Source organism: Natrix helvetica (genome assembly GCF_964273705.1).
Source record: "Natrix helvetica genome assembly, chromosome: W".
In the NCBI taxonomy this organism is placed as follows: Eukaryota; Metazoa; Chordata; class Lepidosauria; order Squamata; family Natricidae; genus Natrix; species Natrix helvetica.
The window spans coordinates 78,417,521-78,430,967 of NC_138555.1; the positions used below are offsets into that span (position 1 = coordinate 78,417,521).

The window sequence follows — 13,447 nt, forward strand, 5'->3', positions numbered from 1 at the left end:
GCAAATTTGTTGACAAAATCTAAATCAAAACTGCCTTCTGGAGGCCAGGTTTTTACTTTAGGACTAATAGAGTAGGTTGGTCAGAAAAATGTGCAGAGGGTTTTTACTCAGGTTGAAGGCAAACCTTTAGTAGGAACTTCCTTCATTTCATACATACATACAAGGCAACAAAGGCAGAAAAGGAGCCAGCCCGTGGATCTTACGTCAGGAAAGTCAGTAGGAGTTTCAGTAGGAAAAGAAGCAGAAGCCTCCGCCAGGGGAGCGGAGGAAGCGACTGAGACTTTGGGGGCCTCATAAGGAGGTGGTGAAACCTTCGGGGTTTCGTCCGAAGGAGAAGCATTAGGAACAAAAGAAACGGAAGAATCGTCTGAAGGAGAATTAGGATAGAGAGTAAGCGATAGATTTTCGAGAAAGCGGATAGACAGTGATGCTGTTAATCTTTTGGAGAAAATTAATACGCTTCACGAGAGCGAAAAGTTCCTCTCGGTGATGAGCAGAAACCTTTTAGCCCGAGGAGCCCATGACTTACGTGTGCACAGTGGCGCGTCCGGCCGGGTAAGTTCACAGGAGTGAAGGAGAGCACACCGCTAGACAACGATCGTGCCCATGAAGACGCCAAGACAGGACTGGATGAGCCCCCAGATGTCGCTGCAAGGGTCGCGACATACTTGAGCCCGGGTTCGCCTGTCTGGGCCTTCAGGGTTCTCCCTTGGGTGGGAGAACGAGCCCCGGTCCTCACCGGGAATTTGGAGGGTCCACACGTGGACGAAGGCCGCAAATTAAGACACCACACAAAGAGTTAGTTCGAGGTAGGCAAGCACAGTGCTTGGAGGATGTATGGCTACATTCCTCCTGACATGTTCTGTACAGACCCTTTTTATTAAGCAGTTTTTTTAGGGCGGGGGAGTGAACACATACAAAGAAATACCTTCAGTAATTTTCCACAAGAAGACAATTAATAGGTATGTAGCAGTTAAGGGGTTTTCAAAAACATCCCTAATAATGCATCGTATACACAGTTAGATATTTGCAGTTAACCAACAACCTATACAAACGCTATGCTAAGCTAGATAAACGGTTAGTTAAATATTGTGGTCAGCAAACATCCTATACACAGTTAGATATTTGCAGTTAACTATCAACCTATGCAAGCATTATGTATGTTAAAGGTCACATTCTCATGGCCTACTTTCGTTTCAGCTTCAACAAGGCCTGAACCAAACTACTGTCATGCATTCACATGAATGAATTTTATTCTCCTTATGTACACTGAGAGCATTTACACCAAAGAGAAATTCCTTGTGTGTCCAATCACACTTGGCCAATAAATAATTCAATTCAATTCAATTCAATTCAATTCTATTCTATTCTATTCTATTCTATTCTATTCTATTCTATTCTATTCTATTCTATTCCATTCCTTTCCTTTCCTTTCCTTTCCTTTCCACTCCACTCCACTCCACTCCATTCCATTCTATTCTATTCAAACTGAAGAACCGGTTTGGGGGTGTGGCAGGCCTGGATTGCTGTGGGTTCCAGTGACCCAGGCCGCCAAACCACTACCTAACCAGTAGAAACCCACCACTGTTGCAAACATATACAAACCAGCCTCACCCACCACCCAGGTCATTACAACACAAAAGAACAATGGACACACAGCCAGCACCTCAGCCGCACAGGATGATACGAAACAGCTGACCAATCTACAAACATCAACTCCATCTACCAACAGGATGCAACTACACAGCCAATCAATCCACTTACAGCAACAAAGTCAGCACTCCACACACACCCCACCAAGATTTATAGAGAGACGGCAGCTCCGACCACGCTTTACTCGCACAAGCACAAACCGAAAATACCGGCCTGAAGATGGCGGAGCATCACGCAGGCGCCATGTGCTCCATGCACCTGCGCGGAAGCCCCAAAAACTTCAAATACCAGTAAGGAGCGTGGGCGAACAGGTGGGCCCTCCGGAGCACCGTACCAGAATGGTACCTAGTGATCCTGTCACCACTGCATATAATAATCTATTTTCTCTTTCTCTTTAATTTCTTTTGTGAGTCTATCCATCTCTGCCCACTCTAAAACTTTCCTTATCACATTTTCCACTGTTGGTATAATATTCTTCTTCCAGTTTTGTGCATATATTATTCTTGCTGCCAAGAATATGTAAAATTAAGTATTGCATTTTTTAAAATCATACCTCCCTGTAGGTATTCCCAATAAAAATAATTCCGGTTTCCAGCTGGCTCATGTTTAAGTGAAAGGAGAGGTATGGGTTCAAGTCTCTGTTCGTCTTGGAAGCTCACAGATGACCATGGGTCAGTCACATCCCTTACAGAGAGCTTTTGTAAGGAAATATTGGAGGCATATCGCTCTGATACAAAGAAATAACAAAAATGACAAGGGATTATAAAGCTATATTAGATGATGAATGGTTAAGGAACTAGGTATGTCTAGCCCAAGTGTGTCAAACTCAAGGCTTAAATGCTTACCATATCTTTTGGAGTAAAAGATGCACTGGAGTATAAGATGCACCAAAGTTTTGAAGAGGCAAATTTTTTTAAAAAAGTTTTTGCACTCTGCAAACCTCCCCCAAATGGCCCATTTTTTCATGAAAGGCATAAATAGCCTTTAGGGGGCTTGCAGAGTGCTCCTGGGGGGTGCCCCCCCCCCAAATGAGCAAAAACCAGCCCATTTTTTTGTGAAAACGGGCTTGTTTTCTGTCAAATAAAATTGCATGCATAGCCTTTAGGAGGCTTATAAAATACTCCTGGGGCTTGGGGGCAAAATTTGAGCAAAAAATGGGCCGCTTTTCATTCATTTCTGCCTTCCCCAGCCCCCATAGCACTCTGAAAGCTTCCTAGAGGCTCTGCGCGGCCATTTTGGTGAAGGGGGCAGGGCTCCAAGAGGCAAAAAATGCTGTATTTGTTGTATAAGACGCACCCAGATTTTCCGCCTCTTTTTTGAGGGAAAAAGGTGTGTCTTATACTCCGAAAATTACGGTAAATGTACGTTTGGCCCACGGGGCCATCCTGGAAATATCAAAGGACTGGCCCGTGGTTCCTCTGCCGGCCAAAATGCGCTGTATGTGGCCCCCTCAAGGCCACTTTTTCAGCCTCCCTGTCCTCCAGAAGCACTTTGTCCCACAAAACCTCCATGCAGCCTGTTTTTGTGCTCCTGGAGGCTGGAGAGGCTGAAAATGCGCTGCACAGGGTCTTGGAAGGACTCTGATCAGCCCGTTTTTGGCTGGCAGAGTGCTGCAGGAGGCACCCGTCCCTTCTCTCCCTTCCCCCATTCCCCGCTGACCCACGGCGGAATACTACAATGCTGATCCACCCCTCGAACAAATCCAGTTTGACAGACCTGGTCTAGCCTAACGAAGAGACGTTTTAGGGTAACAGAATAACTACCGTATTTTTCAGAGTATAAGATGCTCCTTTTTCCCTCCAAAAAGTGGCTGAAAATCTTGGGTGCGTCTTATACACTGAATACAGCATTTTTTGCCTCCCAAAAACCCAGCCCCTTTACCAAAATGGTCATGCAGAGCCTCTAGGAAGCTTTCAGAGTGCCCCTGGGGGCTGGGGAGGGCAGAGATGAGCAAAAAATGTCCCGTGTTTTGCTCAATTTTACCCCCCCCAACCCCCAGGAGCACTCTACACACCTCCTAAAGGCTATCCATGCCCTTTTTTTGGACAAAAAATGCACCCGTTTTGCCCCACCCCCTGAGCACTCTACAAGCCTCTTAAGGGCTATTCATGTCCCTTTTTCTGGAAAGAATGGGCCTTTTTGCAAAAAATGGGGCATTTTTGAGAGGTCTGCAGAGTGCAAAAACTTTTTGTTTTAATTTGCCTCTTCAAAACCTTGGTGCGTCTTATACTCCGGTGCGTCTTATACTCCGAACAATACAGTAATCAATGAAATACTTTGTCCTCTGGGGTTGTGGGTGTTTCATCAGTTCAGGTTTCCAAGAAAACATTGGGCAACCAGGTGGTATGAGGCCGCGATGGTGCCGCAGGTGGCACGCAGAGCCCTCTCTGTGGGCACGCGAGCCGTCACCCAGCTCAGCTCCACCATGCATGCATGCGTGCCTCCTGCCGGCCCAGCTGATTTTCAGGTCTCTGCCGCGTATGCGGGAGACGCACTCCCATGCATGGGGATGGGGAGGTCATGCATGCATGCGGGGTTGCAGCGTGCCTTCCCCCACACCCCATTTTTGGTTCCAGGAGGTTTAAGGGGAGCCTGCTAAGCCCCAAATGGGGCATGAAAGGGTCATGCACATGCGCAAAGTGAGAGTGGGGCTCACATGCATGTTTGGGGGGAGTGCGCAGGGTCACACCTATGCATGGGGGTTTTCGCACATGCATGGGGTGGGTGGGGGGAGCGAGGGGGTTCAAACCCATATGTTCAGGGGGGTTGGCGCATTGCATTTTGGGTGTGGGCACGCGCACGATTTCGGCACATGAGGAGAGAAAGGTTAGCCATTACCTGCTTTCTTAGTTGTTCTTGTCTTCTGGCAGCTGTGCACATGGGCACACTGGGAACAGACTCCAGCTGTTCTTCTCCCTCACTGCTATCTAACTCCCTCTCTACCTCCGATGTAGAACCCTCGTCTGAGCTTTCCTCAACCCCCCCCCCCCAGGACTGATCCATGTTCCTCCCCAATCTCCTTACTGTCTGCCAGCGGTTCACAACAACTTTGTTGAAAGTCTTTGTGAAGGAGAGGAAATTTTTCCCCCACCTTCAATTAACGAGGTGCGGATCGCAGCCCTTCCAAGTAGCATATCTCTGAATAAGCGGTAAATAAAACCCGAGAACCTGAGTTCTAATGAAAACAAACTTTAATATGAAAATAAAAATAAATCTTACTATCTCATTCTTACATTCTGGCAAGAGCAATGTTGCCCACCTCCTCCGGCAGGCAAACGAAAGATCAGACGGAAAGTACAAGAATGTGCGACGTATTATGAAACGTGTTAGGAGACATGCGCAGTAAATCATTGTCAGAGAAGAAAAACATTTCTACAGTATAACTCAGAATAGAAGCTCAAGCTAGACAAACAAATTAACGTAGTGACAGTCTTAACTTTGAATTCCATGGAAAAAAATGAATGGAGAAAAAGAGAAAGTGGGAGGAAAATCATGTTTAGATATCATCTCGAATCTGTCCCTTCACTGTTTCACAGTGTCTTGGAAGAGTCATGGAAGACTTAATAATAAATACAAGACTCTAGGTCTGGGAATGGGCTTTAGCATTTGTCCAGATAAAAGCAGATGTGATTCACGTTGATTCTAAATTATCTATTGTGGGCACAGTCTCTGTGTATACAAGATTATGGGAACTGAGAGACGTTTCTCAAGCTTCTGTAGAAAATGAAGCATTCCATCAATGAAGGTTTAACTTTTTTGCTTTCTGTAGTTGAAAAAAATTAGGACTAATGCAATCCATAATACCAATAACACTTAGACTAACATAGTCTTCACAGTGCTTTACAACCCTCTCTAAGAATCAGAATATTGCCTCCAACTCATTTTACCCACCTCAGAAACATGGAAGGCTGAGTCGACCTTGAGCCTGGTGGGATTTGAACTGCCAAATTGCAGGCAGCCGGCAGGCAACAGAAATAGCCTGCAGTACCGCACTCTAACCACTGTGCCACTGAGGCTCCTAAAAAAGTTTAATGAGAGTTTATCTTTGTTGGTGTGTCTTCAGAGAATTTCCTGTCTTGGGATGGCATTTGAAGGTTCATCCAAAGATATCATCCTTGGGTATTTACTACTGACCAAGCATGGATGCTCATGGGAAATTAAAGAAGATATCCTTAGAGATTGCATTCCAAGCCTCCATGCAATTAAACTTTATATGATGCAATCTCCTAGATGCTGTTGAAATGTTAAGGGAAATATTGCTCAAGAAGTCTACCATTTCCCCCTCAAAACACGATGTGCCATTTTCCGTAGTTCTTCAAATCTATACGTTGATGAATGGATAGAGAGATGCTGTGAAGAGCATCAGGAGATGACAAGGTGGGTAATGAAGGAAGAAGTCAAGGTAATGGTAGATGGTCCATGGGCAATTTAGCTCCATGTTTCTTAGAACAAGCTCATGGAACACAATTTCACTGCTAAAATTAGTTTGACTTCCTAGGATTTATGCACCTTCACCTCCACCTGGAGACAAACATCTTCTATTTTATGTCCAATACTTCCTTTTTCATTTACATCAATATTATTGAAATTCTCAAAACATATGTGTTGCTTGTTTGGATGGCTATAAACAGGGGTGAGGTGGCATTAAGCCAGTTTGGACTGGTTTGGGTGGACCGATAGCTCCGACGATTAGCGGCTAGTGGTTCTGTTAAAACTATGCATGCACATGGAGGGCGCGTAAGGCGTGGGCGAAGCACGCAATCACCAGACCAGTTATTAAACTGGCAGGATCCCAACACTGGCTATAAATACAATACAATACAATAGCAGAGTTGGAAGGGACCTTGGAGGTCTTCTAGTCCAACCTAGGCAGGAAACCCTATACGGTTTCAGACAAATGGCTCTCCAACATCTTCTTAAAGACTTCCAGTGTTGGGGCATTCACAACTTCTGGAGGCAAGCTATTCCACTGATTCATTGTTCTAACTGCCAGGAAGTTTATCCTCAGTTCTAAGTTGCTTCTCTCCTTGATTAGTCTCCACCCATTGCTTCTTGTTCTACCCTCAGGTGCCTTGGAAAATAGTTTGACTCCCTCTTCTTTGTGGCAACCCCTGAGATCTTGGAACACTGCTCTCATGTCTCCCCTAGTCCTTCTTTCTCTTAAACTAGACATACCCAGTTCCTGCAGCCGTTCTTCATATGTTTTAGTCTCCAGTCCCCTAATCATCTTTGTTGCTCTTCTCTGCACTCTTTCTAGAGTCTCCACATCTTTTTTACATCGTGGTGACCAAAACTGAATGCAGTATTTCAAGTGTGGCCTTACCAAGGCATTATAAAGTGGTATTAACCCTTCACATGACCTTGATTCTATCCCTCTGTTGATGCAGCCTAGAGCTGTGTTGGCTTTTTTGGCAGCTGCTGCACACTGCTGGCTCATATTTAAATGGTTGTCCACTAGGACTCCAAGATCCCTTTCACAGTTACTACTGTTGAGCAAGGTACCACCTATAAATGTATCCCATTCTCTCTAGCTGATGGGTTTATATTCTTTTTTTTCTTGACACTCTCAGATAATATTCTATTTGCTGTACAACACAGTCGTCCATTCTTTATTCTCTCCCTATAGTTTGGTTTCATTCACAAATTCTCTCTTTGTTCGCTCTCAGTCGTCTGTGCTCCATGTTCTCAATAAAATGTTTACATTTCCTCATTTTTCTATCACACTCCATTTTTGTTTTTTAGTAGTTTACTGGTCTCTTTTTTAGATCACTAACAGTATGTAGAACATTTGTGCACAGTTCTCTACTGAGAATTGCTAACTAATTTGCATCAAAATATTTAATCTCTAGACCTACTTTCCAAAATGTCATATTTTGTATGAATTCCCAATCACCTCTTATTTTCTGATAGTGGGAAATGTCATATTTGACACGAAGCTCTAATAGCTCTAACAGTATGTTTTCCTCTAATGGTATGTTTTGGTCTCATGAGTTGTGACATTCCATTGATGGTCATTTTGAAATCGTAACTGCTATTTAAATGTGAGTTCAATCCTAGATAGTGGCAGATGTTTCTCTCTCTGGGCTCATTGAGTTATTGTTTGCTGTGAACTCCACGTAGGCATCAAGAAGGGCATCTGGCCATTCAATGCTCAGTTGCCCTTACTCCACCCAATGCAAGGGATTAGAGGATCATTAAAAAAAAACCATATGTGTTTGTTGAAATGTCTTATTCAGCCATTATACTTACAGACAACATTTGTTATTCTGAATTTAAAATCAAGTTGTCAGACGTGCCTCCTTCAAAATCCAAGAAAGGAAACCCCCAAACTTCATTGTTTTAGAGAAAAAGGTACTTTTACTGGATATGAAATGATAGCAATGAAAGTGAAGCAAGGTCTGAGGCTAAAGGTTGTTAAGTAAGTAAGCTCCCCTTTAGGAGAGCGAGTGTGCAGAGAAGCGGAATGTGAGTGTTATGGACGAACACGCACAAACCAGCATACAAGGACACTGAATAGTATGAAATACAGTAGTTTACTATTTGGAAATATAGAGGTATTCAGAGTCCGGTTAACAGTCCAAGTCATACACGGTTCAGTCATTCAGTTATCAAAAAGTCAGTCTAGCACACAAAACAGCTAACAGTAGTAAACCACAGTACCTCACAATACACCGATCAGCGTCTAACAAACAGAGAGCTAACAGTCATTCTGGCTCCCTCTTATGGCTGCTTGAGGTAACAGCAACCCAATCACATTACAGCAGTACTTAAAGCTATAGTACCACCATCCTGGTTTATATATTGCTAACCCAACTGTTAGCTTACATTACTAACAAAGGTGCAAAAAAATATTGAAATATTTCCCAGATCCCCCCCCCCCACGGACCGAGGCTGAACGCTCAATCCCCAGCCGCCAAGGGTGTCATGTGGGGTGCATCTTTAGGTTGCTTCATCCACCTGGTATGCAGGGACAGTTGACCTTGACTGGGCCTAAACAAGCCCATTCAGCTGCGCTGGAGCAATCCTCCCTCTTCATTCCGAAACATCTCCACCTCCCAAATACCTAACCCCTCCCTCCCCTCCAGTTACTATGGCAAGCGATAGCAAGCAAGCAAGATCGAGGCTGAGACAAACCTTGTGTCCTTTCTCTTGCAATAGTTTGTTTCTGAAAAAGGTTCTTCAGAAATCGTGACCGAATGAAGATCCCACATTTTCTCTCTCTCTCTCTTTTTTTGTAATAAAAGGGGGAGATGAATTTGACCAATTGCACAAGAGCAACTCAATTTATTCTTGTCGGATTGCCAAGTGTTTCGGGACTGGAAAGTGTGATGTATGCCAGCATCTTTCTGCTCTACCTCCTCAGCCTGATGGGCAACGGGCTCATCGTTATGATCGTAATCACGGACCACCATCTCCAAAAGCCCATGTATTTCTTCCTTAGCAACCTTTCTATCAAAGACATCGGATACACCACGGTCTTCATACCTAAGCTGTTGCTGAATTACCTCTCTGCTAACAATTCCATCTGTTTCTATTGCTGCGTGATACAGTTGTGCTTCTACTTCCTTTTTGGAGTCACTGAATTCTTCATCATCACTTTGATCTCCTTGGACAGGTACATAGCCATTTGCTATCCTTTGAGATACGCCAACATCATGACCTCAAGTGTCTGCCTCAAGCTGTCAATATCAGCTTGGTTTGGAGGATTTTTGTCCATCGTTGGCCAGGTTGTGATGATTGCGAACTTGCCCTACTGCACTTCCAACATTATCAATCATTTCTATTGTGACGTTGGACCCGTGCTGAAGATTGCAGGAGGAGATACCCATCTGATTGAAGCTCTCGGCTTCCTTGTTGCTGTGGTTGTGATTGCGTCCTCCCTAGTTTTCACCCTCATTTCTTACCTCTTCATCCTCTACACCGTTCTTCGGATGCCTTCAACCTCCAGACAGCAGAGGACCTTTTCGACTTGTGCTTCACATCTGGTTGTCGTCAGTCTTTTGTACGGGTCAGTCTTTTTTGTCTACTTAAGACCGACTGTCAAAAACTCTTCCTTTGGTATGATGAAGTCTGTTGCCATACTGTATACGTTCATCACCCCTGTGCTCAATCCTTTCATCTACAGCATTAGGAACAATGAGGTGAAAGATTCCGTATCAAAAATGTTAGAAAGAAGGGTTCAAGTTCTCAGAAATCCCTAATTATTGCCGACTCTAACCCTCATTTAAAAGAAGCGGGAGGGATGCTTTTTGCAATAGATTTCTTGTACATGAAATGTGAACCTTCTCTGTCTTTTGAAGGAGTCTTCTATGTGTGTGTTCCTTCAAGTTGGGGAGTGCCAAAGTTATCCATGATGATTGTTGAGTTCGGTCTTACAGTTGGGTTGAGTTTTACACTTAAGCAAGAAAAGCCAAAAGGACACATATACATTGTGTGAAACCAGGCTTAATAACAGCAACCGGGAGAGAGATCTTGGAGTCTTAGTGGACAACCAATTAAATATGAGTCAACAGTGTGCAGTGAAAGCCAAAATAGCCAATGCAATCCTAAATTGCATTAACAGAGGGATACAATCAAGATCAAGCGAGGTATGGATGGATATACAGTAGGTTGGTTTTCACAATTGCAAATACAATCAAGATATGAAAAATATTTTAGAGGGTATGGTTTTCACCTGGGAAGTTCAGAATTGGATGAGGTACTCATGGGAACAGACAAGAAAATGATTAAGAAACGATATAGTTATTTACTAAGAATTAGACTAGAGGATGATGAAGTCAAAGAAAAAAGGATAGCTTGGGCAAAGAATTTTGGTTATGCAATTGAGTTAGAAAAATGGCAACAATTGAGGGAAAGGAGCTATAAATTAACAATGGCAACAGCATATAAAGAAAATTTGTATAAAATGTTTTATAGATGGCACATGTCACCCGAAAAACTAGCGAAAATGTTTAAAGACAGATCTGCTAAATGCTGGAAATGTCACCATTTACCGGGATCATATGCGGGGGACATACATGGAAGCAAAGAAATATTGGGTCAAAATACAAACATGGTTAGAAAAATGTTACATCGACATATAGAATTGAGACCAGGGTATCTGGTCTGGGTATCTTATCAGAGAAATTTAGCAAAGCAGATGCATATTTGATCATGCATGTTATAACAGCGACTGGAATTGTATTTGCACAAAACTGGAAAGCAGTCCCAGATATTTTGTTAGTCCCGAATAGGATTGCATTTCCCCATTTTTGGATTGATGAACAATTTCTTTTTTCTATTTCGAAATATTTTCAATATTGTGTATCACTAAGAGTTATTATGCCATTGGGTCACCTTAGCAATATAATGTAATGTAATGTAATGCAATGCAATGCAATGCAATGCAATGCAATGCAATGCAATGCAATGCAATGCAATGCAATGCAATGCAATGCAATGCAATGCAATGCAATGCAATGCAATGCAATGAATAAATAAATAAATAAATAAATAAATAAATAAATAAATAAATAAATATTGACTCAGACTGCTTAAGGACTTGCTGATTCAGTTCTAAAGAGGAATTTTTGAGTCTTTCATCTGTACCTCTATAACTGTTTGGTTTGGCTCTGCAACCAAACAAGACAGGCAAAGACTTCAATGGATAATCAGAACTGCAGAAAAAAAACAGTTGCCTTCCAGCTGGCCTTCCATTGAGGACCTGTAGACTTCACGAGTCCAAAAGAGGGCCGTGAAAATATCTACAGACCCCTCGCATCCTGGACATAAATTGCTTCAACTTCCACCCTCAAAACGACGTTATAAGTTCATTACAATTTTTGTTATGATCACTGCCACTGGAGGGCTTTGTAAAGTGGGAGAGGATGCTGATGGACTAAAAAAACTAAGAGGCAATCAGGAAGACCTCACTTTTTTTTTTAACCATAAGGGTCCTATTCCGGCAAAGCCATCTGCTTCTAAGCTAATCTGTTGGTTTTCCTTATGGGAAGATTTAGCTCTGGGGATTGAATCCCAGGAACAAGTCATTTAGCCATGTACAGCACAATTTGCAAGGTAGTTTCTAAATAATGAGAATTGTTTCTTTCAAACTCTAAGAAAAGAAAACTGCTCTTCATGTCTGTAGGATGTTCTTCGTTTCCTTTCCAGGTGTGATGGCCAGAAAAATTCTCTCGGCAATTTTGCCTAGGAGAGCGATAGAGTTAAAGTTCCTCGAAACAAGGGAAATAAACACGATAGATCAAGAAATGGCAATGCAGAAACTCAGCTAAATCTTCAGGATGAAGAGAGTTGGGAGGGGGAGAGGGAATCTATGAAATTTAATTTAACATGAAACATAGGCTTGAATTTTTGGCATTTAAAAAAAAAAGAAATAGACCTGTACCTTGAATTTACACTCTGCTTGCATTTTTGAAATATTCATTGACTAGAATGTGGGTATCTGTTTTTATATTATGTTCTCAAGACAATTGAAGTAAAACTGAAAATGAAATGAATCACGAAGAACTCTGCTCCCCTCATCTATTGTTAAGTCTGTCTTTCTGTCTGTCTGCCTGTCTGTCTGCTTGCCTGCCTGCCTGCCTGCCTGCCTGCCTGCCTGCCTGCCTGCCTGCCTGCCTGCCTGCCTGCCTGCCTGCCTGCCTGCCTGCCTGCCTGCCTGCCTGCCTATCTATCTATCTATCTATCTATCTATCTATCTATCTATCTATCTATCTATCTATCTATCTATCTATCTATCTATCTATCTATCTATCTATCTCTATCTATCATCTATCTATCTATCTATCTATCTATCTATCTATCTATCTATCTATCATCTCTCTCTCTCTCTCTCTCTCTCTCTCCATCTATATTTAATCCTTGTCTGTCTGTCTATATGTCCCTGTCCATCCGTCCATCCATCCATCCATTTATCTATCTATATCTATTTTTTCATCTACCTGCCTGCCTGCCTGCCTGCCTGCCTGCCTGCCTGCCTGCCTGCCTGCCTGCCTGCCTTCCTCTCTCTCTCTCTCTCTCTCTCTCTCTCTCTCTCTCTCTCATCATTTCTCATCTGCCTGTCTCTGTCTTTCTCACTCTCATCATCATCTCTCTCTCTTCTTCTTCTTTTTCTTCTATTGTTGTCTCATTCTATCCATCCTGTTTTCTATTTTCCTTTCTGAAAATAAATAATGTTTGAATTACAGTAAGTGAAACAAAAGCAGTAGAGATGGATAGGAGAAAAAACAAAAGAGATAAAAAGATAGAAAGATAAATAGAAAGAAAGAAAGAAAGAAAGAAAGAAAGAAAGAAAGAAAGAAAGAAAGAAAGGGGAAAAAGAAAAAAAGAAAAAAGAAAGAAGGGGAGAGGGAGGGGGAAAGAGATAGAGATAGAGGGAAAGAGAGAAAAAGAGAGAAAGAAAGAAAGAATAAAGGAAGGAAGGAAAGAAAGAAAGAAAAGGGGGAAAGAAAAAGGGGGAGGAAGGGGGGAAAGAGAGAGAAAGAGAGAAAGAAAGAGAAATAAATAAAGAAAGAAAGAGAATGAAAGAAAAGGGGGAAAGAAATAAAGAGAGGGAGGGAGTGGGAGAGAGAGAGAGAAAGAAAGAAAGAGAGAAAGAGAAAAGGGGGATAGAAAGAAAGGGAGAGGGAGGGAGGGTAAAGAGAGAGAAAAAGAGAGAAAAATAAAAAAGAAAGAAAGAAAGAAAGAGAATGAAAGAAAAGGGGGAAAGAAAGAAAGAGAGGGAGGGAGGGAGTGGGAGAGAGAGAGAGAAAGAAAGAAAGAAAGAGAAAGAGAAAAGAGAGAAAAAGAAGAAAGA

General features: G+C 42.6%; 1 protein-coding gene across 1 annotated transcript; it reads left to right on the forward strand.

The window, feature by feature from the left end:
* Positions 1–8,981: 8,981 nt before the first annotated feature.
* LOC309400312 (olfactory receptor 6X1-like) lies at positions 8,982–9,854 on the forward strand (the record flags this gene model as incomplete). The annotated part of the gene is made up of 1 exon (XM_081968728.1): positions 8,982–9,854. The coding sequence occupies one exon, from the start codon at positions 8,982–8,984 to the stop codon at positions 9,852–9,854; it is 873 nt and encodes a 290-aa protein (XP_081824854.1).
* Positions 9,855–13,447: the final 3,593 nt, after the last annotated feature.